The sequence below is a fragment of the Rhinoraja longicauda genome, chromosome 16 (assembly GCF_053455715.1).
Source record: "Rhinoraja longicauda isolate Sanriku21f chromosome 16, sRhiLon1.1, whole genome shotgun sequence".
Lineage (NCBI taxonomy): Eukaryota > Metazoa > Chordata > Chondrichthyes > Rajiformes > Arhynchobatidae > Rhinoraja > Rhinoraja longicauda.
The window spans coordinates 46,592,635-46,618,980 of NC_135968.1; the positions used below are offsets into that span (position 1 = coordinate 46,592,635).

The 26,346-nt window shown below is 46.2% G+C and overlaps 1 protein-coding gene across 1 annotated transcript in view; it reads right to left on the minus strand.

Annotated features, from left to right (window-relative positions):
- LOC144600844 (uncharacterized) overlaps positions 1-18,646 on the minus strand; it is a 34,563-nt gene extending 15,917 nt beyond the window's left edge. Inside the window, exon 1 of the mRNA XM_078412733.1 lies at positions 18,180-18,646. Within this exon, the coding sequence (XP_078268859.1) occupies positions 18,180-18,546 (367 nt within the window). The 5' untranslated portion in view covers positions 18,547-18,646. The remainder of the gene's footprint in view (positions 1-18,179) is intronic.
- Positions 18,647-26,346: the final 7,700 nt, after the last annotated feature.

Consider the following 26,346-nt stretch of genomic DNA (forward strand, 5'->3'; position numbering starts at 1 on the left):
TGACCCGCTGAGTTACTCCAGCACTCTGTGAAACGTCACCTATCCATGTTCTCCACAGATGTTGTTTGACCCACTGAGTTACTCCAGCACTCTGTGAAGCGTCACCTATCCATGTTCTCCAGAGATGCTGCCTGACCCGCTGAGTTACTCCAGCACTTTGTGTCTATCTGCAGTACAATGTTGATCAGTGATAACTGTTAATGATTGAAGCACAGTGTGGGACAAGGAGGTGGAACAGATACAGAGATGTAGAATATTGGGCTGAAGTTGTGAATTTGTGGAATTCTCTGCCACAGAGGGCCAATTCACTGGATGAATTTAAAAGAGAGTTAGAGCTCTAGGGGCTAGTGGAATCAAGGGATATGGGGAGAAGGCAGGCACGGGTTACTGGTTGTGGATGATCAACCATGATCAAAATGAATGGCGGTGCTGGCTCGAAAAGCCAAATGGCCTCCTCCTGCACCTATTCTCTGTGACCTGAAACATCAGCTCTTCCTTTTCCCCAGCTGCCAGCATGGCGATGTACACGGCAGGTCATGTCTTACTAATTTGATCATGTTTTTTGAGCAGATGACGAAGGTGGTCACTGTGGGTAGTAGGGATGTTGTCGATGGATTTGAGTAAGGTATTTGACTACTCCCCCATGGTAGGCTGATGCAGAGGATGAAGATACAAGGGGTTCATTGTGGCTCCGTTTGATGGATCCAGAACTGGCATACTCCAAGAATGGAATTGTAGGCTGCAAGTCTCATCAAGGGTAAGGCAGCTATTGGCGAAGATCCTTCGGGATTGTGGTGGAAAGGTTAGAGATCTAGAGGTCATAAAGCCTTTCATCAGTCAACATATAGAGTATAGAAGTTGGGAGGTTATGTTGCAGTTTTATAAGATGTTGGTGAGGTCACATTTAGAGTATTGTGTTCAATCCATGTACAGGAATGTTGTCAAGCTGGAAAGGGTACAGAGAAGATTTACGAGGATGTGGCAAGGACGAGAGGGTATGAGCTATAGGGAGAGGTTAAGTAGGCTGGATCTCTATTCCTTGGAGCGCAGGAGGATGAGGGGAGATTAGAGGTATATAAGATCATGAGAGGAATAGATCGGGTAGATGCACAGTCTCTTGCCCAGAGTAGGAGAATCGAGGACCGGAGGACATAGATCTAAAGTGAAGGGGAAAAGATTTAAGGGCCTGTCCCACGTGGGCGATTTTAAGACGACTGCCGGCGACTAGGCTGTCGCTGAACATTCACCGGGGTGTCTTGGGCATGATCGTGAGGAATCTTCAATGAATCGTAGTGTATCTCTGCACGCCGCGGAAAAAAATTCCAGATAGAAATTGCTCGGCGACAGCTGGCTTGTCGCCAGGTATCGTAGCTTATTGCGGGCGCTGTCTGTCGCATACTGTCCCCAGGTTTGCTAGGTTGTCGCAGATGCATTTAGAAGCACCTAATATTAAATTAAGAAAAGGCATTTGATGGTAAGGAATGATATTCATTCCCTTGCAAGGGGTGACATAGAATCAGGAGATGTTGAATCAGTATGGATAGAAATGAGAAATTGTAAGGGTAAAAAGACCCTAATGGGAGTTATCTATAGGCCCCCAAACAGTAGCCTCGACTTAGGGTGCAAGTTAAATCAGGAGATAAAATTGGCGTGTCAAAAATGTAATGCTACGGTGGTTATGGGAGATTTCAACATGCAGGTAGACTGGGAAAATCAGGTTGGAAATGGACCCCAGGAAAGAGAGTTTGTAGAGTGCCTTCGAGATGGATTCTTAGAACAGCTTGTACTGGAGCCTACCAGGGAGAAGGCAATTCTGGATTTAGTGTTGTGTAATGATCCTGATCTGGTAAGGGGACTAGAGGTAAAAGAGCCATTAGGAGGCAGTGATCACAACATGATAAGTTTTACTCTGCAAATGGAAAGGCAGAAGGGAAAATCGGAAGTGTCGGTATTGCAGTATAGCAAAGGGGATTACAGAGGCATGAGGCGGGAGCTGGCCAAAATTGATTGGAAGGAGGCCCTAGCAGGGAAGACGGTAGAACAGCAATGGCAGGTATTCCTGGGAATAATGCAGAGGTTGCAGGATCAATTTATTCCAAAGAGGTGGAAAGACTCTAAGGGGAGTAAGAGACACCTGTGGCTGACAAGGGAAGTCAGGGACAGCATAAAAATTAAGGAGAGGAAGTATAACATAGCAAAGAAGAGTGGGAAGACAGAGGATTGGGACTCTTTTAAAGAGCAACAAAAGTTAACTAAAAAGGCAATACGAGGAGAAAAGATGAGGTACGAGGGTAAACTAGCCAATAATATAAAGGAGGATAGCAAAAGTTTTTTTAGGTACGTGAAGAGGAAAAAAATAGTCAAGGCAAATGTGGGTCCCTTGAAGACAGAAGCAGGGGAATTTATTATGGGGAACAAAGAAATGGCAGACGAGTTAAACCGTTACTTTGGATCTGTCTTCACTGAGGAAGATACACACAATCTCCCAAATGTTCTAGGGGCTGGAGAACCTAGGGTGATGGAGGAACTGAAGGAAATCCACATTAGGCAGGAAATGGTTTTGGGTAGACTGATGGGACTGAAGGCTGATAAATCCCCAGGGCCTGATGGTCTGCATCCCAGAGTACTTAAGGAGGTGGCTCTAGAAATAGTGGAAGCATTGGAGATCATTTTTCAATGTTCTATAGATTCAGGATCAGTTCCTGTGGATTGGAGAATAGCAAATGTTATCCCACTTTTTAAGAAAGGAGGGAGAGAGAAAACGGGTAATTATAGACCAGTTAGTCTGACATCAGTGGTGGGGAAAATGCTGGAGTCAATTATAAAAGACGAAATTGCTGAGCATTTGGATAGCAGTAACGGGATCGTTCCGAGTCAGCATGGATTTACGAAGGGGAAATCATGCTTGACAAATCTACTGGAATTTTTTGAGGATGTAACTAGGAAAATTGACAAGGGAGAGTCAGTGGATGTGGTGTACCTCGACTTTCAGAAAGCCTTCGACAAGGTCCCACATAGGAGATTAGTGGGCAAAATTAGGGCACATGGTATTGGGGGTAGGGTACTGACATGGATAGAAAATTGGTTAACAGACAGAAAGCAAAGAGTGGGGATAAATGGGTCCCTTTCGGAATGGCAGGCAGTGACCAGTGGGGTACCGCAAGGTTCGGTGCTGGGACCCCAGCTATTTACGATATACATTAATGACTTAGACGAAGGGATTAAAAGTACCATTAGCAAATTTGCAGATGATACTAAGTTGGGGGGTAGTGTGAATTGTGAGGAAGATGCAATAAGGCTGCAGGGTGACCTGGACAGGTTGTGTGAGTGGGCGGATACATGGCAGATGCAGTTTAATGTAGATAAGTGTGAGGTTATTCACTTTGGAAGTAAGAATAGAAAGGCAGATTATTATCTGAATGGTGTCAAGTTAGGAGGAGGGGGAGTTCAACGAGATCTGGGTGTCCTAGTGCATCAGTCAATGAAAGGAAGCATGCAGGTTCAGCAGGCAGTGAAGAAAGCCAATGGAATGTTGGCCTTCGTAACAAGAGGAGTTGAGTATAGGAGCAAAGAGGTCCTTCTACAGTTGTACCGGGCCCTGGTGAGACCGCACCTGGAGTACTGTGTGCAGTTTTGGTCTCCAAATTTGAGGAAGGATATTCTTGCTATGGAGGGCGTGCAGCGTAGGTTCACTAGATTAATTCCCGGAATGGCGGGACTGTCGTATGTTGAAAGGCTGGAGCGATTGGGCTTGTATACACTGGAATTTAGAAGGATGAGGGGGGATCTTATTGAAACATATAAGATAATTAGGGGATTGGACACATTAGAGGCAGATAACATGTTCCCAATGTTGGGGGAGTCCAGAACAAGGGGCCACAGTTTGAGAATAAGGGGTAGGCCATTTAGAACGGAGATGAGGAAGAACTTTTTCAGTCAGAGGGTGGTGAAGGTGTGGAATTCTCTGCCTCAGAAGGCAGTGGAGGCCAGTTCGTTGGATGCTTTCAAGAGAGAGCTGGATAGAGCTCTTAAGGATAGCGGAGTGAGGGGGTATGGGGAGAAGGCAGGAACGGGGTACTGATTGATAGTGATCAGCCATGATCGCATTGAATGGCGGTGCTGGCTCGAAGGGCTGAATGGCCTACTCCTGCACCTATTGTCTATTGTCTATTGTCTATTGTCTATACCAGAAGATAGTTTTGTTTAACCAATTTATTTACTGTCAGGACATTTGACAGGTAGATTGGAGGCGACAGTTTGACAGTCAAGTAAGTGTGGGAATTTTGCGATGTTTCCGAAGACGGTGTAATCTCTTAGCCAGGTACTAGTTTCACAAAAAAAGTAACTTGTATCGACCTGACTCGGCATTGTCGTGGTCATTGTCGTAGGGTAAAAGAAAATTTTGGCGATCTGCTACGACTTTGACAGTCACCGGCAGTCGCCTTCAAAATTGCGTAACTGGGACAGGCCCTTTAGATAGGAATCTGAGGGATGACTTTTTCACACAAAGGGTGGTGGGTGTATGGAACAAGCTGCCAGAGGAGATAGTTGAGGCTGGGACTATCGCAACGTTTAAGAAACAGTTAGACAGGTACATGGATAGGACAGGTTTGGAGGGATATGGGCCAAAGGTGGGCAGGTGGGACTAGTGTACCTGGGACATGTTGGCCAGTGTGGGCAAGTTGGGCCAAAGGGCCTGTTTCCACACTCTATGACTCTATCTGACCGGTGGAGTTCCGTAGGAACCTGTGCTGGGATCTCTGTTGTGATTTAAGAGTAAATTAGATAGGTATATGGATGAGAAGGGATTGGAGGGTTATGGTCTGAGAGCAGGTAGATGGGACTAGGTCGGAGAAAGTGTTCGGCATGGACTAGAAGGGCCAAACTGGCCTGTTTCCGTGCTGTAATTGTTATATGGTTATATGGTTATATGCAAATAAATGACTTGGACATGAATATAGATGGGTTAGTTAATGACCAAGATAGCTGAAATCGTGGGTAGTGACGAAAGCTAGCAAAGTTGATTTATGTCAAAAGCAGGATATACAATACAATCAGAAAGTATTCAGACCCCTTCACTTTTTCCACATTTTGTTACATTACAGCCTTATTTAAAAATGGATTAAATTCATTTTTTTATCATCAATCCACACACAATACCCCATAATAAAAAAGCGAAAACAGATGTTTACAAATTTTTGCAAAGTAATTAAAAAGAGATAACTGAAATATCACATTTACATAAGTATTCAGACCATTTACTCAGTACTTAGTTGAGGCACCTTTGGCAGCGATTACAGCCTCAAGTCTTCTTGGGTATGACGCTACAAGCTTAGCACACCTGTATTTGGGTAATTTCTCCCATTCTTCTCTGCAGATCCTCTCAAGTTCTGTCAGGTTGGATGGGGAGCGTCGATGCACAGCTATTTTCAGGTCCCTCCTGAGATATTCGATTGGGTTCAAGTCCTGGCTCTGGCTGGGCCATTCAACGACATTCACAGACTTGTCACGAAGCCACTCCTGCGTTGCCTTGGCTGTGTGCTTAGGGTCGTTGTCCTGTTGGAAGATGAACCTCTGCCCCAGTCTGAGGTCCAGAACGCTCTGGAACAGGTTTTCATCAAGGATCCGATGGGCGGCACGGTAGCGCAGCGGTAGAGTTGCTGCTTTACAGCGAATGCAGCGCCGGAGACTCAGGTTCGATCCTGACTACGGGTGCTGCACTGTAAGGAGTTTGTACGTTCTCCTCGTGACCTGCGTGGGTTTTCTCCGAGATCTTCGGTTTCCTCCCACATTCCAAAGACGTACAGGTATGTGGGTTAATTGGCTGGGTAAATGTAAAAATTGTCCCTAGTGTGTGTAGGATAGTGTTAATGTGCGGGGATTGCTGGGCGGCACGGACTTGGAGGGCCAAAAAGGCCTGTTTCCGGCTGTATATATATATGATATGATATGATATGATATGATCCCTCTGTACTTTGCTCCGTTCATCTTTCCCTCGATCCTGACTAGTCTCCCAGTTCCTGCCACTGAAAAACATCCCCACAGCATGATGCTGCCACCACCATGCTTCACCGTAGGTATGGTATTGGTCAGGTGATGAGTGGTGCCGCTTGGCATTCAGGCCAAAGAGTTCAATCTTGGTTTCATCAGACCAGAGAATCTTGTTTTTCATGGTCTGAGAGTCCTTTAGGTGCCTTTGGGCAAACTCCACGCAGGCTGTCGTGTGCCTTTTACTGAGGAGTGGCTTCTGTCTGGCCACTATACCATAAAGGCCTGATTGGTGGAGTGCTGCAGATATAGTTGTCCTTCTGGAAGGTTCTCCCATCTTCACTGAGGAACTCTGGAGTTCTGTCAGAGTGACTATTGGGTTCTTGGTCACCTCCCTGACCAAGGCCCTTCGCCCCCAATTGCTCAGTTTGGCCGGGCAGCCAGCTCTATGAAGGGTCCTGGCCATTCCAAAGTTCATCCATTTAAGAATGACGGAGGCCACTGTGCTCTTCGAGACCTGCAATGCTGCAGAAATTGTTTTATACCTTCCCCAGGACTTCCTGTCTCAGAGGTTTACGGACAATTCCTTCTTCTTCATGGCTTGGTCTTTGCTCTGACGTGCACTGTCAAATGTGGGACCTTATATAGACAGGTGTGTGCCTTTCCAAATCATGTCCAATCAATTTAATTTACCACTGGTGGACTCCAGTCAAGTTGCAGAAACATCTTATGGATAATCAATGGAAACAGGATGAACATAAGCTCAATTTTGAGTGTCATAGCAAAGGGTCTGAATACTTATGTAAATGTGATATTTCAGTTATTTCTTTTTAATTACTTTGCAAACATTTCTAAACACCTGTTTTCGCTTTTTTATTATGGGGTATTGTGTGTAGATTGATGATTTAAAAAAAATGAATTTAATTCATTTTAAAATAAGGCTGTAACGTAACAAAATGTGGAAAAAGTGAAGGGGTCTGAATACTTTCTGAATGCACTGTAAATCAACTACTTAAATGGGCAGAGAAATGGCAGAAGGATCTGAGCATGTGGGAGGTGTTGCACTTTGGGAGATCGAATGTAAGTGACCCGGGAGTCTTTGGCAAGGAGACTATCAGAGACAGATAGGAGAATAGGGTTCAGGCTGCTCTTGTCTGCGAGTCTTGTGATTTTTATTTCCTTCTTGGTTCAGTTTGGCCTTCAGCAGTCAGCGTATTGAGTATAGAAGTTGGGAGGTCATGTTGCTGTTGTATAAGCTGTTGGTGAGACCGCATTTTGAATATTGTGTTCAGTTCTGGGCACCATGTTACAGGAAAGATATTGTCAAGTTTGAAAGGGTTCAGAAAAGATTTACAAGGATGTTACTAAGACTAGAGGGTGTGAGCTATAGGGAGAGGTTGAGTAGGCTGGGTCTCTATTCCATGGAGCGCAGGAGGATGAGGGGAGATCTTATAGAGGTGTACAAAATCATGAGAGGAATAGATTGGTTAGATGCAGTCTTTTGCGCAGAATCGAGGACCAGAGGACATAGGTTCAAGGTGAAGGGGAAAAGATTTAATAGGGTAGCTTTTTCACACAAAAGGTGGTGGGTGTATGGAACAAGCTGCCAGAGGAGGTAGTTGAGGCTGGAACTATCCCATCGTTTAAGAAACAGTTGGACAGGTACATGGATAGGACAGGTGTGGAGGGTTATGGACCAAGTGCAGACAAGTGGGACTAGTGTAGCTGGGACTTTGTTGGCCGGTGTGGGCAAGTTGGGCCCGAAGGGCCTGTTTCCACACTGTACCACTCTCTGACTCTATGAAGGGCCTGTTTCCACACTGTATCACTCTATGACTCTATGAAGGGCCTGTTTCGACACTGTATCACTCTATGACTCTATGAAGGGCCTGTTTCCACACTGTATCACTATGACTCTATGAAGGGCCTGTTTCCACACTGTATCACTCTAAGACTCTATGAAGGGCCTGTTTCCACACTGTATCACTCTATGACTCTATGAAGGGCCTGTTTCCACACTGTATCACTATGACTCTATGAAGGGCCTGTTTCCACACTGTATCACTCTCTGACTCTATGAGTTGCAGTGCGTGTGGCAGATATGTTGATATAATGCTTCTCCTGCAGGATGTAGGAAGTCGGGGAAACTGCTGGTGACCCTGATGAGTACAACATGTGGGAATTGTGTCCAGGTGCAGCTCCTTAAAGACCCATGTTAGGGAACTGGAGCAGCAACTGGATGGCCTCAGATTTCTGGACCATTGGGATCTCTTCTGGGGCAGAGATGACCGAAACAGGGAGGATGGGTTGCACCTTAACTGGAAAGGAACCAATATCCTGGCAGGCAGGTTCGCTAGTGTTACACGGGTGGGTTTAAACTAGATTGGTGGGGGGGGGATTCGAGGCAGGTGAAAGGCTGGAGGTCGGTATGAATGGTGATGAGAGAAAGTGGACAGAATAGACAGGAGAGAGGCGAAGAGTGAGGAAGAATTGTTGATTTGAATTGCACATTTTAATATGAGGCCTGACAGGTAAGGCAGTGAACTCAGGGCATGGATAGGTACATGTGACTGAACCTGGTTAAGGGAGGGGCACGACTGGCAGCTCAATGCTCTTGGTGCAGGAGCTTCAGGAGAGACAGGGGTGAGGATAAAAGAGGAGGGGGGGTTGTATTGTTGGTAAGGAGGATGTCACGGCAGTGGTCAGAGGTGACATTGCAGACGGTTCATCCAGTGAGGCTGTATGGGTGGAGCTGAGCAACAAGAAGTGGATGATCACCTTGTTGGGGGTGTACTCAAATAGTAAATGGGAATTAGAAGAACAAATGTGCCAGGAGATTGCAGGCAACTGCAGATCAAATAAGATTGTCATAGTAGGGGATTTTAACTTTCCCAACATTGACTGGGAATGTCAGAATGTGAAAGGTTTAGATGGGGTGGAACTTGTCAATTTTCACCAGCAATATGTAAAGGTCCCTACATGGTAGAAGGCAACGATGATGTCGTGTTAGGAAATTGGGAGAGGCAAGTGGATGAAGTGTTTGTGGATGAGCCTTTTGGGACCAGTGACCACTGTTCTATAAGGTTTAAGATAGTTCTGGATAAAGACAGGGCAGGCCCACAAGTTACAAAGACAGGGCAAGGCCAAATTGGAAGGTATTGGATAGGAATTTGCTGGTTGATTGGGACAGGTTGTTTGAAGAAAATGGAATGTTAGGAAAGTGGGATGTTTTTAAAAGTGTGCTGACATGAGTTCAGGACATGCACGTCCCTGTTAGAATGAAGGGCAAGACAGATGGGCGAAAGGAAGCATGGATGATGAGAGAAATTGAGGCTTTGGTCAAGAGTAAGGAGGAGGCATGGGGCAGGTATAGGCAGCTGGAATCAAGTGTATCCCTGGAGGAGTTTCGGGAACTGAGATGCACGCTTAAAAAAAAGGAAATCAGAAGGGCAAAAAGGGGACAGGAGATAGCTCTGGCAGATAGCATTAAGGACAATCCCAAGAGATGTTATGTGCATTAAGAGAAAAAAGAGTAACCAGAGAGAGAATACGGCCCCTCAGGAATCAAAGCGGTCACCTCTGTGTGGAGCCACAGGAGATGGGCGAGGTCCTCAATGAGCATTTCTCCTCCGTATTTACCGAGGAACGGGGCAGTCAATGGAAGTGTCTTGAGAGCCATCACTGTTACCGTCAAAGAGGTGCTAAAGATCCTAACGTGTAGAAGATAGACAAATCTCCTGGCCCTGATCAGATATATCTAAGGACACTGGGAAGCTGGAGAGGAAATTGCAGGAGCCCTGGCTGAGATTTAGGAGTCCCCATTACGGATGAGGTGCTGGAAGACTGGAGGGTGGCAAATGTTGTGCCTCCATTTGTAAAGGGCTGCAAGGAAGAGCCTAGGTACTGTGGGCCACTGAGCCTAACATCTGTGGTTGGGAAGTATTCTGCCTTCCACACCCCCACCTCTGTGTTTTAAAAAGCTCCGTATATCTCCATTAAACCTTGGCCCTCTCAACCTCTGCTCTCTGTGTTGGAGATTTCCACCCTGGGTTAAAAGGTTGTGACTGTCTACTATCTCTACCTGTCTGACTATGTTTACCTGTCTATCTGTCTGTTTATCCCTTTCATAAATTTCTATACTTCTCCCAAATATATCAAGTCTTCCCTCAACCTCTGAAGTTTCAGAGAAACCGTGGCGTAGTGGTAGAGTTGCTCTCTTACAGTGCCAAAGAACCGCGTTCGACAGGCAGTGATACACAAACACACAGGCAGTGATACACAAGCTCACAGTGGTACACAAACACACAGGCAGTGGTACACAAACACACAGGCAGTGATACACAAGCACACGGGTAGTTATACACAAGCACACAGTGATACACACGCACACAGTGATACACACGCACACAGTGATACACACGCACACAGTGATACACACGCACACAGTGATACACACGCACACAGTGATACACACGCACACAGTGATACACACGCACACAGTGATACACACGCACACAGTGATACACACGCACACAGTGATACACACGCACACAGTGATACACAAGCACACAGGTAGTGGTACACAAGCACACAGTGGTACACAAGCACACAGGTAGTTATACACAAGCTCACAGGCAGTGGTATACAAGCACACAGGCAGTGGTATACAAGCACACAGGCAGTGGTATACAAGCACACAGGCAGTGATACACAAGCACACAGGTAATGATACACAAGCACACAGGCAGTGGTACACAAGCACACAGGCAGTGGTACACAAGCACACAGGTAGTGGTATACAAGCACACAGGCAGTGGTATACAAGCACACAGGCAGTGGTATACAAGCACACAGGCAGTGGTACACAAGCACACAGGCAGTGGTACACAAGCACACAGGCAGTGGTATACAAGCACACAGGCAGTGGTATACAAGCACACAGGCAGTGGTACACAAGCACACAGGTAGTGCAAGAAGAAAAATAACCAGCATGGAGAATAGAGCGATACAGCTGCAGAGAAAGTGCAGATAAAAAAAGTTCAAGGATTGCCATGGGGCAAGATTTGGAGATCAGGATTACACCCTTATCTTATGAAAGGTCTGTTCCACAGGCTGATAACAGTGAAGAAGAAGCTTTCCCTGAATCTGGTTGTATGAATTTTCAAGCTGTTGCACCATTTGCATGATGGGATTGGAGGAGAGTGTAAGTGTTCTTTGATTACGTTGGTCTCTTTCCCAGGGGTGTGTGAAATGTAGATGGGGTCCATCACAGAGATTGACCAAGCTGCATTCACAGATGTGTGCAATTTATTGTCAGCCTGACCAGACCAATTGCCTAACCAAGTTGATGAGAATTCTCTTAAGATCAAGTGATCAAGATCACCATTTAGAACACACTCTAAATTTTAAGCTACAATTTACATTTTTAAGAGTTGCTCCATGTCTAACATTGGCTGTCAATGTGTTTGGATGTCTGGAGATCCTATATTAAAGTGCATTCTCTTCGCGCTGGCCTGATTTTCAGTTTTCAGGAACTTTTAGTCACTGAATTTTGTTCCCTCTATACAATCACATTTTAAAACGCATCTGATTTTTCCATCTATTAATCGCTAATGCAGTTACATTTAATAAATGATGGTGCAAAAAATATTTTAAAATGTTTGAAGACAAAGACTGAAAAGGTTTATCCTGGTGTTTTTCAGAGAGTAATCTAGGCAGTACAGCATAGGATCACGAGGTTAAACCGCGGGATGGCGGGACTGTCATACGAGGAAAGATTGGAAAGACTGGGCTTGTATTCATGGAATTTAGAAGGATGAGAGGGGATCTTATAGAAATGTATAAAAGTATAAAAGGACTGTACAAGCTAGATACAGGAAAAATGTTCCCAATGTTGGAGGAGTCCAGAACCAGGGGCCACAGTCTTAGAATAAAGGGGAGGCCATTTAAAACTGAGGAGAGAAGGAACTTTTTCACCCTGAGAGTTGTGAATTTGTGGAATTCTCTGCCACAGATGGCAGTGGAGGCCAATTCATTGGATGAATTTAAAAGAGAGTTAGATAGAGCTCTAGGGGCTAGTGGAATCAAGGGATATGGGGAGAAGGCAGGCACAGGTTACTGATTATAGATGATCAACCATGATCACAATGAATGGCGGTACTGGCTCAAAGGGCAAAATGGCCTCCTCCTGCACCTATTTTCTATGTTTCTATCAGTCCCATTCACCATCTTATTTACCTGCAACCCTGTAACATATTCTCTCCTATATGCCAATAATTCCTAGATTCATTTCCCCACTTGCCTATACAAGTGAAAATTTACGATAGACAATTAACCTGCCATCGCACACAATGGAAATCCAAGCAGTCACAGAGAGATCATGATAATTCCACACAGGTTGCCGAGGTCAGGACTGAACCTGGGCTGCTGTTTCAGAGAGGCAGTAGCTCTAACTGCTATGCCACTATTTACATTTGGACTCTAAGCCCTGCATGTAGTTCCAGCTGCCTCCTTTAATTCTACAGTCCTTCAAATAAAAAAATTACAATTCATACTGGAGAAAAATCAGAAATGGCAACAGTTCACAACAAACCCAGGGGGCAACCTTCCTCACACTTGATAACTATCACAACTTCCTCTCCGATGCAAAGTCTATACCCCTTCCCAAGCTTCACCTTGAATTCTGACTGGGTAGCACGCGACAAGAGCTTTTCACCGTAACTTGGTACACGTAACAATAAACTAAACTGAACAGAAACTTTGTACAGAAATTTATAAATACCTTCCAAAACGTTTGAGTCACAACACACCAAAAATGAAGTGACATGGCTTGATAAAAGTACCCAAGATGTACAACTAAAAGAAGAAACCATAGAAACATAGAAAATAGGTGCAGGAGGAGGCCATTTGGCCTTTCGAGCCAGCACCGCCATTCATTGTGATCATGGCTGATCATCCACAATCAGTAACCTGTGCCTGCCTTCTCCCCATATCCCTTGATTCCACTAACCCCTAGAGCTCTATCTAACTCTCTTTTAAATTCATCCAGTGAATTGGCCTCCACTGCCTTCCGTGGCAGAGAATTCCACAAATTCACAACTCTCTGGGGGAATAGGTTCCTTCTCACCTCAGTTTTAAATGGCCTCCCCTTTATTCTTGGACTGTGGTCCCTGGTTCTGGACTCCCCCAACATTGGGAACATTTTTCCTGCATCTAGCTTGTCCAGTCGTTTTATAATTTTATACGTCTCTATAAGATCCCCTCTCATCCTTCTAAACTCCAGTATTCACAAGCCCAGTCTTTCCAATCTTTCCTCATATGACAGTCCCGCCATCCCAAGAATGAACCTGGTGAACCTACACTGCACTGCCTCAATAGCAAGGATGTCCTTCCTCAAATTAGGAGACCAAAACTGCACACAATACTCCAGATGCGGTCTCACCAGGGCCCTGTACAACTGCAGAAAGACCTCTTTACTCCTATACTGAAATCCTCTCGTTATGAAGGCCAACATGCCATTAGCTTTCTTCACTGCCTGCTGTACCTGCTCGCTTACTTTCAGTGACTGGTGTACTTACATGGCTTTTTTGTATCTTTCATCTTCATAGTTTCTTTCAGTTTCATTATAATGGCTTGTATTATCAGACACAACCACTTTGCAGGACCCTTTTCTCCCAGCAAGTTTCAAACTGATATGTTGTAATGCCCACTCGGTCAGAAGTGGCTCTGTATGAGTAAATGTACATTTATACTGAATTTGCAGATATTCTGCACCTGCAGAAATAAAGTGGAGCAGAAACCTGCTTTTGCACTTTGGCAGGAATCACGTTACCTCTCTCCTGGTGTCAGTGGGTGTACTTTACATGAGGAGGTTTTATTGGCCATCACAGATGGCTCACTAAGTCACCATTGATTATTAGCAACAGACCACAACCTCCTGAGAGATTTGCCCAATCAGACAAAACAGCACTGCAGGCAGATTCAGCATTAAAGCAACATAGCACTAGCCTTCAACATAGCACCAAACTCAAACATTCACACTCAAAGAAAGTGGTGCATCATCATTATGGGTTATATATTAATTGTTAAGAAAATCCTGGTGATCCTGTCCAATCATTTTTTTAATGCCTTAAACATCTGCAAATACAGTAGTCTCGTTCCTTTCAGTATACACACACATATACACCAGGCACACATATTACAACAAGCTGTATCACTGTACATCTTTGGAACCCATCCACACCTTCAGCCACTTACATCCACACTCTCACCCTGTTTTACAATACAAGCATCCAAAAATGGTAATCATGATACTCAATCTGTAAAGTTACACATAAAACTATGCAGTCACATTTCAGATTGGTCTCTCAATATGCAATGTGAAGCATGGAGGTTCCATAGTGCACATATCTGTACGTTCACGATGTGCCTCTCTAATTGTATACATCCACACCATGAAAACTAGGGCGTCACAGTTGGCCGAGGTGGAGTCAGATACCCAGGTTCGATCCTGACGACAGGTGCTGTCTGTACGGAGTTTGTATGTTCTCCCCGTGACCGCGTGGGTTCTCTCCGGGTGCTCGGTTTCCTCCCACCTTCTAAAGACGTGCAAGTTTACAGGTTACATGGTTCTATAAATTGTCCCTAGTGTGCAAGACAGAGCTAAGGTACGGGGTAATTGCTGGGCAGTGCGGGCTCGATGGGCCCGATTCCACATTGTAAACTAAACTATCATTTGCACATATTAACCGGTAGTTGCATGGTTCCATCTTCAAATTCTACACGTGCATTCATGTATTTGTACTCAGCCACTGCACGTCTGCACTTGCATACATTTGCAATATCATGCTGCACAGATGAAACTTTGCATTCCTCTCATTCCATACCTGCACGCTGCACATTTGTTGTATCATGCATCAATGCATCTCTCCTGCACAACTGTGATTGTACACACCTGCACCCAGCAGATCTATACTTGCATTTTGCACATTTGTAGAGAAGATCACAAGACATAGGAGCAGAATTAGACCATTCAACCCATCGAGTCCACTGTCATTCGACCACGACTGATCGATCTCTCCCTCTTGACCCCATTCTCCTGCCTTCTCCCTGTAACCTCCAACACCCTTACTCATCAAGGACCTATCAATCTCCACTTTAAAAATACCCAATGACTTGGCCTCCACAGCCATCTGTGGGAATGAATTCCACAAATCCACCACCCTCCGCTACAGAAATTCCTCTTCGTCCCATTCTAAAGTATTTGTTTTATTGTGAGACTGTTCCCTCTGGTCCTAGAGTCTCCCACTAATAGAAACATCCTCTCCACATCCACTCTATCTAGACCTTTCACTATTGGGTAAGTTTCAATGAGATTCCCCCTCATTCTTCTAAACTCCAGCAAATACAGGCCCAGAGCCATCAAACACTCCTCATATGTTATCCCGTTCATCCCCAGTATAATTCTTGTAAACCTCCTCTGGGCCTGCCCTAAAGCCAACTTATCCTTCCTCACATTTGGGGCCCAGAACTGCTCACAATACTCGAAATGTGGCCTGTCCTGTGCTTTATAAGCCTTGGTATACCATCCTTGCTTTTATATTCAGGTCTCCTCATAATGAATGCTAACATTGCATTTGCCTTCCTTACTACCAACTTAACCAGCAAATTAACCTTTTGGTATGGCATGGTATGGTACTTTATTAGTCACATGTACTGAGGTACAGTGAAATTCATTTTTGTATATCGTTCAGTACAAGTATTACTATGCATAAACACAGATGCATCTTAAATAAGCATCACAGATACGGCTCAGGTGTATAGCAGTGGTACACTGAGACAGTGTACAGAGTCGCCTATTTGGTGCCATTTTCGAGTCCCTGTTGTGGTAAGTGCAGGGACCCTGAAGGTCATGGTGCAGGGATCTCGACCTGACCGTGAAGGTCATGGTGCAGGGATCCTGGCCTGACCGTGAAGATCTGTGGTCCTGGTGGCGTTGCAGGGTCGGCTTGGCCTTTGGGCATCCTGCTACTCAAAGTCCCTTTGCACCTCTGATTTTTGAATCCTCTCCCCATTTAGAAAATAATCTACCCCTTTACTCCTTTGACCAAAATGCATCACCATTCACTTTGCTGTTCTGTATTCAAAGTAGGTTTATTACAATCCAACAAGCAAATCCATTTGAATATTTGTATTTTCATATTTACCCACATCTTTGTACACATCAGTATTTGCAACAGTATGCACATCCCACTGTATTTACATGCACATTAGTATTTGCAACAGTATGCACATCCCACTGTATTTACATGCACATCCGTATTTGCAATTGTATTTTCTATATTTGGGCCCAGACACAAATGTACCTTTTTATCTGTTTTTATAACACGTGTACATTTGTTCACACAACTACACCCACATGCAAAACCTACTCATATGCACCATCATCTCACAGTACAATCCCATTGCACACATCCACATCGTCACTAATGTATTGTGCAATGATCTATACTTTAACCTCATAATACATCCACAGGCCTCAACATCTGCATTTATACAATCAGCTGTGAAGAAGGGTCCCACACAGTCCATTCCCTCCACAGATGCTGCCGAACGCTGAGTATCTCCATCACACTGTTTTCTGCTTAAGAATTTAACAACTGCAGCAGCTTGTGTCTCTGTATTTATACATGTCTGCTGACTTACAACTGCACAACATTCTCACACTCCACATACATACACCTGCAACCCATACAGCAACTTAATGGTGTAGCAAGGAACTGCAGATGCTGGTTTACACCAAAGATATGCAGCATCTCTGAAGAAGGGTCTTAAAACGTCACCCAATCTTTCTCTCCAGAGACGTTGCCTGTCCCGCAGAGTTACTCCAGCATTTTGTGTCTATCTTCAGCAACTTAACAGTATGCATAGGTAAAGGTGTACATAATTGTCTCCACCAAACGCCACATGCAAGTACACTGTCATGCCACACTCCACGTACACCAGGTAGATAGGGCGGTCAAAATGGCTTTTGGTTCATTGGCCTTCATCGGTCAGAGTATGGAGTATAGAAGTTGGGAGGTCATGTTGCAGTTATATAAGACGTTGGTGAGACTGCACTTAGAGTGTTGTGTTTAGTTCTGGGCACCATGTTATAGGAAAGATATTGTCAAGCTTGAAAGGATTCAGTTAAAGATTTACGAGGATGTTGCCAGGACTAGAGGGTGTGCCTATAGATTTTTAGAGATACAGTGCGGAAACAGGCCCTTCGGCCCACCGAGTCCGCGCCGACCAGCGATCCCCGCACATTAACACTATCCTACACACACTAGGGACAATTTTTACATTTTACCCAGTCAATCTCGGAGAAAACCCACGCAGGTCACGGGGAGAACGTACAAACTCCGTACAGATGGCGCCCGTAGTCAGGATCGAACCTGAGTCTCCGGCGCTGCATTCGCTGTAAGGCAGCAACTCTACCGCTGCACCACCGTGATGCCCATAGGGAGAGGTTGAGTAGGCTGGGTCTCTTTTCCATGGAGCATAGGAGGATGAGGAGTGATCTTATAGAGGTGTACAAAATCATGAGAGGAATAGATCGGGTAGATGCACAGAGCCTTTTGTCCAGAGTGGAGGAATTGAGGACCAGAGCACAGAGGTTCAAGGTGAAGGGGAAAAGATTTAATAGGAATCAGAGGGGTAACTTTTTCACACAGAGGGTGTATGAAACAAGCTGCCAGAGGAGGTAGTTGAGGCTGGGACTATCCCATCGTTTAAGAAACAATTGGACAGGTACATGGACAGGACAGGTTTGGGGGAATATGGACCAAGTGCAGGCAAGTGGGACATTGTTGGCCGGTGTGGGCGAGTTGGGCCGAAGGGCCTGTTTCCACACTGTATCACTCTCTGTACACACCTTTACCGCGGGTACATCTATCTCACAGACAGCCTCACGCCTCCGCACAGTCAGATGCACACATCTGCATCGTCCCCTCACCGCCCCATTCCCTGCAGCAGCACTACCTGCCCCCTCTCCACCCTCTCCCCTCCACTCTCCCACCCTCTCCCCTCTCCCACCCTCCTCTCCCCTCGCCACCCTCTCCTCTCCCACCCTCTCCCACCCTCTCCCACCCTCTCCCACCATCTCCCCTTCCCATCCCTCTCCCCTCTTCCCCCTTCTCCCTTTCACTTACGCGGTCTGTTTCTCTTGGCAGAATCCAGCCTCCTCCGTGTGCGACATTTCTTAGCGGGGGATCCGTGTCCGTGTCCGTGTCCGTGCTGCGACCCGGTGGTGCCGGTGCCGTGGATGTTGCCGCCGCTGGAGCCGCTGGAGCCGCTGCCGGTGCTGGTGGTGGTGGTGGTGGTGGTGGTGGTGGTGTGGATGTTGCTGGAGCCGGTGGTGTGGTAGTTGCCGTAGTGTAACCCGTTGCTGCGCGGCTGGGTGGTGGCGGTGGTGTTACCGGCGGTGACGGCTGCAGCGGCGTCGGGCCGGGGTTGGGGCAGGGCTGGAGCTGGAGCTGGAGCTGGGGCTGGGGCTGGGGCTGGGGCTTTGCCCTCCATTTGCTCGCTCCCTTCCCTTCCCTTCCCTTCCCAGCTCAGCCCCGCTCCGCTCCGCACGGCGCTGCGAGGTCACTCACGGTCATCCCGCCGCTCCGCTCCGCCCGGCCTCACCCACCCACTCACTCACTCACTCCCACACACACACACGCCTTGTACCCGCCCCGCACAGTGATATACTGCCGCCACAGTGCTAGTGCTAGTGCTGCCTCCGCCTTCCCTCTCTTCCGTCACCCCCTCCTCCCTCTCCCAAAACTGCACACCAGGGCCCTGTAAAACTAAAGAAGGACATCTTTGCTCCTATACTCAGCCTATTTTACTCCTAAGCATGGTTTTGTGAAGGGGAGATCCTGTCTGACAAACCTGTTGGATTTCTTTGAGGAAGTAAACAGTAGGATAGGCAAAGGAGAGTGGATGTTTACTCAGATTTTCAGAAGGCCTTTGATAAGGTCAGCCTGCTAAAGAAGGTGAAAGCACATGGTATCAATGGGAAGATACTAGCATGGATATCAGGTTGGCTGAGTGGCAGAAGGCAAAGAGACTTTATAAATACATAAGGGGGGAAAGGGTAACTGGAAAGAGAGTGGGATCCCTCAAGAATCAGAGATCAAATCTGTGTGGAGCCACAGGAGATGGGCAAGGTCCTCAATGAGGTCCTGACCTCTGTATTTACCAAGGAGAAAGACAGCAGGACAGAGGAACTTGGGGCAGTCTTGAGAGCAGTCAGTGTTACTGTCGAAGAAGCACTGAAGGTGCTGTTGTGTATGTAGGTAGACAAATCTCCAGGGCCTGATCGGATATATCCGAGGACATTGTGGGAAAGCAGAGAGGAAATTGCGGGAGCCCTGGTTCAAATTAATGAGTCATCTTTAAATACAGGAGAGGTGCTGGAAAACTGGAGGGGGGCAAATGTTGTGCCTCTATTCAGGAAGGGCTGCAGGGAATGCTGGGAACTATAGGCTGGTGAGCTTAACATCTGTAGTTGGAAAGTTACTAGCTTATTCTGATGGATGGGTTATACAGGCATTTAGATGGGCAAGGGCTGATTAGGGACAGTCAGCATGGTTTTGTACGTGGGAGGTCGTGTCTCACAAATCTGATTGATTTTTTTGAAGATGTGACCAAAAAGGTTGATGAGGGCAGAGCTGTAGATGTTGTGTAAATGGACTTCACAAAGCATTCGACAAGGTTCCGCATGGTAGGCAGCTCTGGAAGGTTAGATCCCATGGGATCCAAGGAGAGATAGCTGAATGGATAGAAAATTGGCTCCATGGAAGGAAGCAGAGGGTGATGGTGGAAGGTTCCTTCTCGGACTGGAGGCCTGTGACTAGTGGTGTGCCTCAGGGTTCGGTGCTGGGCCCGTTACGGTTTGTCATCTATATCAATGATTTGCATGAGAACATACATGGCAATATTAGCAAGTTTGCAGATGATACAAAAGTGGGTGGTTTTTTGCTGAACACCTCCGCTCAGCCTGTCTTAACCTACCTGATCTCCCGATGGCTCAGCACTTTAACTCCCCTCCCATTCCCAATCTGACCTTTCTGTCCTGGGCCTCCTCCATTGTCAGAGTGAGGCCCAGTGCAAATTGGAGGAACAATTTAGCTTGGGTAGTTTACACCCCAGCAGTATGAACATTGACTTCTCTAACTTCAGATGGTCCCTGCTTTCCCTTTCTATCCCCTTCCCCTTCCCAGTTCTCCCACTAGTCTTCATGTCTCCATCTATATCCTATCTTTGTCCCGCTCCCTCTCCTGACATCAGTCTGAAGAAGGGTCTCGACCTGAAACATCATCCATTCCTTCTCTCCCGTTATGCTGCCTGACCTGCTGAGTTACTTCAGCATTTTGTGTCTACCTTCGATTTTAACCAGCATCTGCAGTTTTTTTCCTGCTCCCTTGCATAAAATCTGTATGTACTGATTGGAGGCTGTAAGAAGTGATCTTGTTATGATATACACATTTCTGAGAGAGATTAAAAGATATGTGGAGATACATTTCTTGGCTTAGAAAACCTAGAACCACCAGGTCAGTCATAGTGGCATACGGCATGGAAATAGGCCCTTCGGGAAACCATCCCATGTCAGCCAAGATGCCCACAATTGGTCCATATTCTCAAAAGATTTCCTGTCCATATACCTATTCAAATGTCTTTTAAATACTGTTGTAGTAGCTGCCTCAACGATCTCCTGGCCCACCACCCTCTCATCAACCTGCTGTGATCTGCTCCTATTCTAATCATGTTCATAGGTTCTAAGCGCAGAATTAGGCCATTTGGCCCACCAAGTCTACACCATTCAATCATGGCTGATCTATCTCTCCCTCTCAACCCCATTCGCCTGCTTTCGCCCCGTTAACTCAGACACCTTTACTAACTATAAATCTCTCAATGTCTGCCTTAGAAATATCAATTGATGGCCTCTACAGCCGTCTGTGGCAATGAATTCCACAGATTCACCACCCTCTGAGTACAGGCCCAGTGCCGACAAACACTCATCATAGGTTAACCCACTCATTCCAGGGATCGTTCTTGTAAACCTCCTCTGGACCCTTTCCAGAGCCAGGACATCCTTCCTCAGACATGGGGCCCATAACTGCTCACAATACTCCAACTGCAGACTGACCAGTGCTTTATAAAGCCTCAGCATTACATCCCTGTTTTTGTATTCTAGTCCTCGCGAAATAAATGTTAGCACTGCATTCGCATTCCTTACTTCAGATTCAACTTGCAAATGAACTTTTTGGGAATCCTGCATCCTGCACCAGCACTCCCAAGTCCCCTTGAACCACCGATTTCTGAATTCTCTCCCCATTTAGAAAATAGTCTACGCCTTCATTCCTACTGCCAAAATGCAGGACTCCACACTTTGCTACACAGTATTCCATTTGTCACTTCTCAGCATTGTCCCAACTTGTCCAATTCCTTCTGTGGAGCCCCTGCTTTCTCTACACTACCTGCCCTTCCACCTGTCTCCGAGTCATTTGCAAACTTTCCCACACCTGCAGTCCTAGATACCTCTGCTCCACAACACTCCCAAGAACCCCACCATTGTTAGACTTCCCAAAATGCAACACCTCACATTTCTCTGCATATACCACATCTGCAGCTCTGCCCTCGTCGATCTTTTTGGTCACATCTTCAAAGAACTCAATCAGATTTGTGAGACACCACCTCCCACGTACAAAATCATGCTGACTGTCCCTAATCAGCCCTTTAAATCCCTGTATATCCATCCCTCAGAATACTCCCCAGTAACTTTCCAACTACAAATGTTAAGCTCACCGGCCTATAGTTCCCAGCATTCCCTGCAGCCCTTCTTGAATAGAGGCACAACATTTGCCACCCTCCAATCTTCCGGCACCTCTCCTGTATTTAAGGACGACTCGTAAATTTCAACCAGGGCTCCCGCAATTTCCTTTCTAGTTTCCCACAATGTCCTCGGATATATCTGATCAGGCCCTGGAGATTTGTCTACTATGGAGATTTGTCTACCACGATTCTTATTGTTATCTGGAAAAATGTTTTATAATCTCCCCTGAATGAAATCTGTTCAACCCATGTTATTGCTGATATTCACTAACGGGTGAGTGACATTTCGAGTCGAGACCTTTCTCCAGATTGATTAACTTCCCCAATATTGACAGGGCCTTGCTCAGTGCCAAAAACAGTGTGATGTAATGTGTATCCAAGAGGGTTTCTTGAAACAGTGTGTGGATAGGCCAATCAGTGAAGGGCCATACTGGACCTTGTGCTGGCAACTAACTGCAGCAAGTGATTGGTGAAAGTGAAAGCATTTTAGGGATCCCATAGTGATCGCAACTCCATGAGTTTTAAATTGTTTTGAATGGAGAACGCACGGTGGCACAGCAGTATTGCTGCTTTACATCACCAGGGACCTGGGTTTGATCCTGACTATAGATGCTGCCTGTGTGGAGTTTGTACGTTCTTCCTGTGACCGCATGGGTTTTCTCCGGGTGCTCCGGTTTCCTCCCACATCCCAAAGACGTGCATGTTTGTAGGCTTCTGTAAATTGTCACTAGTGTGTAGGATAGTGATTAATTGGTTGATTGGTTATTTATTGTCACATGTACTTGGTACAGTGAAATTCTTTGCTTTGTATTCAATACAAACAATTTAATTTATGCAAAGAGTACAGGGTGCCGATAAAATTACAAAAGTGCTCAATATAGTCCCGATGGAGTTCCACAGGGGTCGATGCTGGGGCCGCTACTCTTCTCGTTGTATATTAATGATTTGGATGAGGGGATTGAAGGCTTTGTGGCCAACATTGAGGATGATATGAAAATAGGTGGAGGGGCAGGTCATGTAGAGAAAGCAGGGCCTCTGCAGAAGGACTTGGACAGGTAGGGAGAGTGGGCAGAGAAGTGGCAGATGGAATATAGTGGAGCAAAGTGTGGAGTCATGCATTTTGGTTGTAGGAATAAAGGCATAGATTATTTTCTAAATGGGGAGAGAATCCAGAAATCGGAGGTGCAAAGGGAGTACTGGTACAGGATTCCCAAAAAGCTATTCTGCAAGACTGCACGGACAGAGGTTTCTGCGGCAATAGGTGGGATTCGAGGATGTTGTGCTGCCTCCCTGGTGCCAGGATCCAGGATGTCACGGACAGAGTACAGAAAATCCTCAAGGGTGAAGGTGAACAGCCGGAAGTGGTAGTGCATGTCGGCACAAACGATGTTGGAAAGAAGGGGATGGATATTCTGCAGCGTGACTTTAGAGAGCTCGGAAAAATGCTGAAAAGCAGGACCTCCAGGGTGGTTATCTCCGGTTTGCTTCCAGTTCCTCGTGCTGGCGAGAGCAGGAACAGGGAGATACAGGACCTGAATGTGTGGCTGAGGAACTGGTGCAGGGGGCAGGGATTTAGATTCTTAGATCACTGGGATCTGTTTTGGGGTAAGGGGGAATTGTACAAAAGGGACGGATTGTACCTTAACAGGTGGGGGACCAGCATTCTGGCAGGCAGGTTTGCCACTGCTACATGGGTGGGATTAAACTAAATGGGGGGGGGGGGGGGGGGGTGTCAAATGGGATAGTCAAGGATGGAGTTAAAGGGAAAGAGAGTAAAGGGATAGTTAATGACCCCAGAATTAATGGGAAAGAAAGCTCACAAAGGGATAGAGTATGGCCAAGTGTAATGGGGATCAATGTGAAAGGTGAGGTGAGTAAGGATTAAAAGTATTGTATAAGAATGCGCGAAGTATAAGAAATAAAGTAGATGAGCTTGAGGCTCAGGTAGAGGTTGGTAGATATGACATTGTGGGAATTACAGAGACGTGGCTGCAGGAGGATCGGGCCTGAGAACTTAATATTCAGGGTTATACATCCTATAGAAAGGACAGGCAGGTGGGCAGTGGGGTAGCTCTGCTGGTGAGGGACGAAATTCAGTCCCTTGCGAGGGGTGACATAGGGACTGACGTGGTAAAGTCACTGTGGATAGAGTTGAGGAATTGTAAAGGTAAGAAGACACTAATTGGTGTTATCTACAGACCCCCAAATAGTAGCCCGGATGTAGGGTGTAAGTTGCAGCAGGAGTTAAAACTGGCATGTAACAAAGGTAATGCCATTGTGGTGATGGGGGATTTTAAGGGGTTGGACACGTTGGAGGCAGGAAACATGTTCCCAATGTTGGGGGAGTCCAGAACAAGGGGCCACGGTTTAAGAATAAGGGGTAGGCCGTTTAGAACTGAGATGAGGAAAAACCTTTTCAGTCAGAGAGTTGTGAATCTGTGGAATTCTCTGCCTCAGAAGGCAGTGGAGGCCAATTCTCTGAATGCATTCAAGAGAGCGCTGGATAGAGCTCTTAAGGATAGTGGAGTCAGGGAGTATGGGGAGAAAGCTGGAACGGGGAACTGATTGAGAATGATCAGCCATGATCACATTGAATGGCGGTGCTGGCTCGAAGGGCCGAATGGCCTCCTCCTGCACCTATTGCCTATTGTCTATTGTCTAATATGCAGATAGACTGGGAAAATCAGGTTGGTTCTGGACCCCAAGAAAGGGAGTTTGTAGAGTGCCTCAGAGATGGATTCTTAGAGCAGCTTGTAATGGAGCCTACCAGAGAAAAGACAATTCTGGATTTAGTGTTGTCCAATGAACCAGATTTGATAAGAGAACTCAAGGTAAAGGAACCGCTTGGAGGGAGTGATCATAATATGATTAGTTTTAATCTGCAATTTGAGAAGGAGAAGGTTAAATCAGAAGTGTCAGTGTTGCAGTTAAACAAAGGGGACTATGAAGGCATGAGAGAGGAGCTGGCCAAGGTAGACTGGAAAGGGATCCTAGCAGGAATGATGGTGGAACAGCAATGGCAGGAATTTCTGGGCATAATCCAGAAGACGCAGGATCATTTCATTCCAAATTGGAAGAAAGAATCTAAGGGGAGTAGGAGGCAACCGTGGCTGACAAGGGAAGTTAGGGATGGAATAAAACTAAAAGAAAAGATGTATAACACAGCAAAGAGTAGCGGGAAGCCAGAGGATTGGGAAACTTTCATAGGACAACAGAAGGTAACAAAACGTGCAATACGGGCTGAAAAGATGAAGTACGAGGGGAAGCTGGCCAAGTATATAAAGAAGGACAGGAAAAGCTTCTTTCGATATGTTAAGAGAAAAAGAGTAGTAAAGACAAATATGGGTCCCTTGAAGGCAGACACGGGTGAAATTATAATAGATAACAAGGAAAAGGAAGAAGAATTGAACAGGTACTTCGGATCTGTCTTCACTAAGGAAGACACAAACAATCTCCCAGATGTAGAAGAGGACAGATGATCTAGGGGGGTAGAGGAACTGAAAGAAATTTGCATTAGGCGAGAAATAGTATTAGGCAGACACATGGAAGGTTGATAAATCTCCAGGGCCTGATGGTCTGCATTCCAGGCTACTCAGGGAGTTGGCTCTGGTAATAGTGGACACATTGGTATCACCAAATGCTGGAGTAACTCAGCAGGTCAGGCAGCATCTTGGAGAGAAGGAATGGGTGACGTTTCAGGGTCGAGACCCTTCTTCAGACTGATGTCGGGGGGGGGGCGGGACAAAGAAAGGATATAGGTGGAGACAGGAAGACAGTGGGAGAACTGGGAAGAGGGAGGGGAAGAGAGGGGCAGAGGTTCTATCTAAAGTTAGAGAAGTCAATGTTCATACCGATGTTCATCAGTCCAATGTTCATCAGTCTGAAGAAGGGTCTCGACCCGAAACGTCGCCCATTCCTTCTCTCCTGAGATGCTGCCTGACCTGCTGAGTTACTCTAGCATTTTGTGAATTCATACTGCTGAGCTGTAAGCTGCCCAAGCGAAATATGAGGTGCTGTTCCTCCAATTTCTGGTGGGCCTCACTATGATACTGGAGGAGGCCCATGACAGAAAGGTCAGACTGGGAGGGGAAGTTGAAGTGCTCAGCCACCGGGAGATCAGGTTGGTTAAGGCGGACTGAGGGAAGGTGTTGAGCGAAACGATCGCCAAGCCTGCGTTTGGTCTCGCCGATGTAGAGAAGTTGATATCTGGAACAGCGGATAGAATAGATGACATTGGAGGAGGTGCAGGTGAACCTCTGCCTCACCTGGAAAGACTGTTTGGATCCTTGGATGGAGTTGAGGGGGGAGGTAAAGTGACAGGTGTTGCATCTCCTAGTGAGAGCTTCATCTATAATGGAAGAGGGGAAGCCCCGTTTCCTGAAGAATGAGGACATCTCTGAAGCCCTAGTGTGAAACACCTCATCCCGTGCGCAGATGCGGTGTAGACAGAGGAATTGGGAGTAGGGGATAGACTTTATGCAGGAAAAAGGGTGG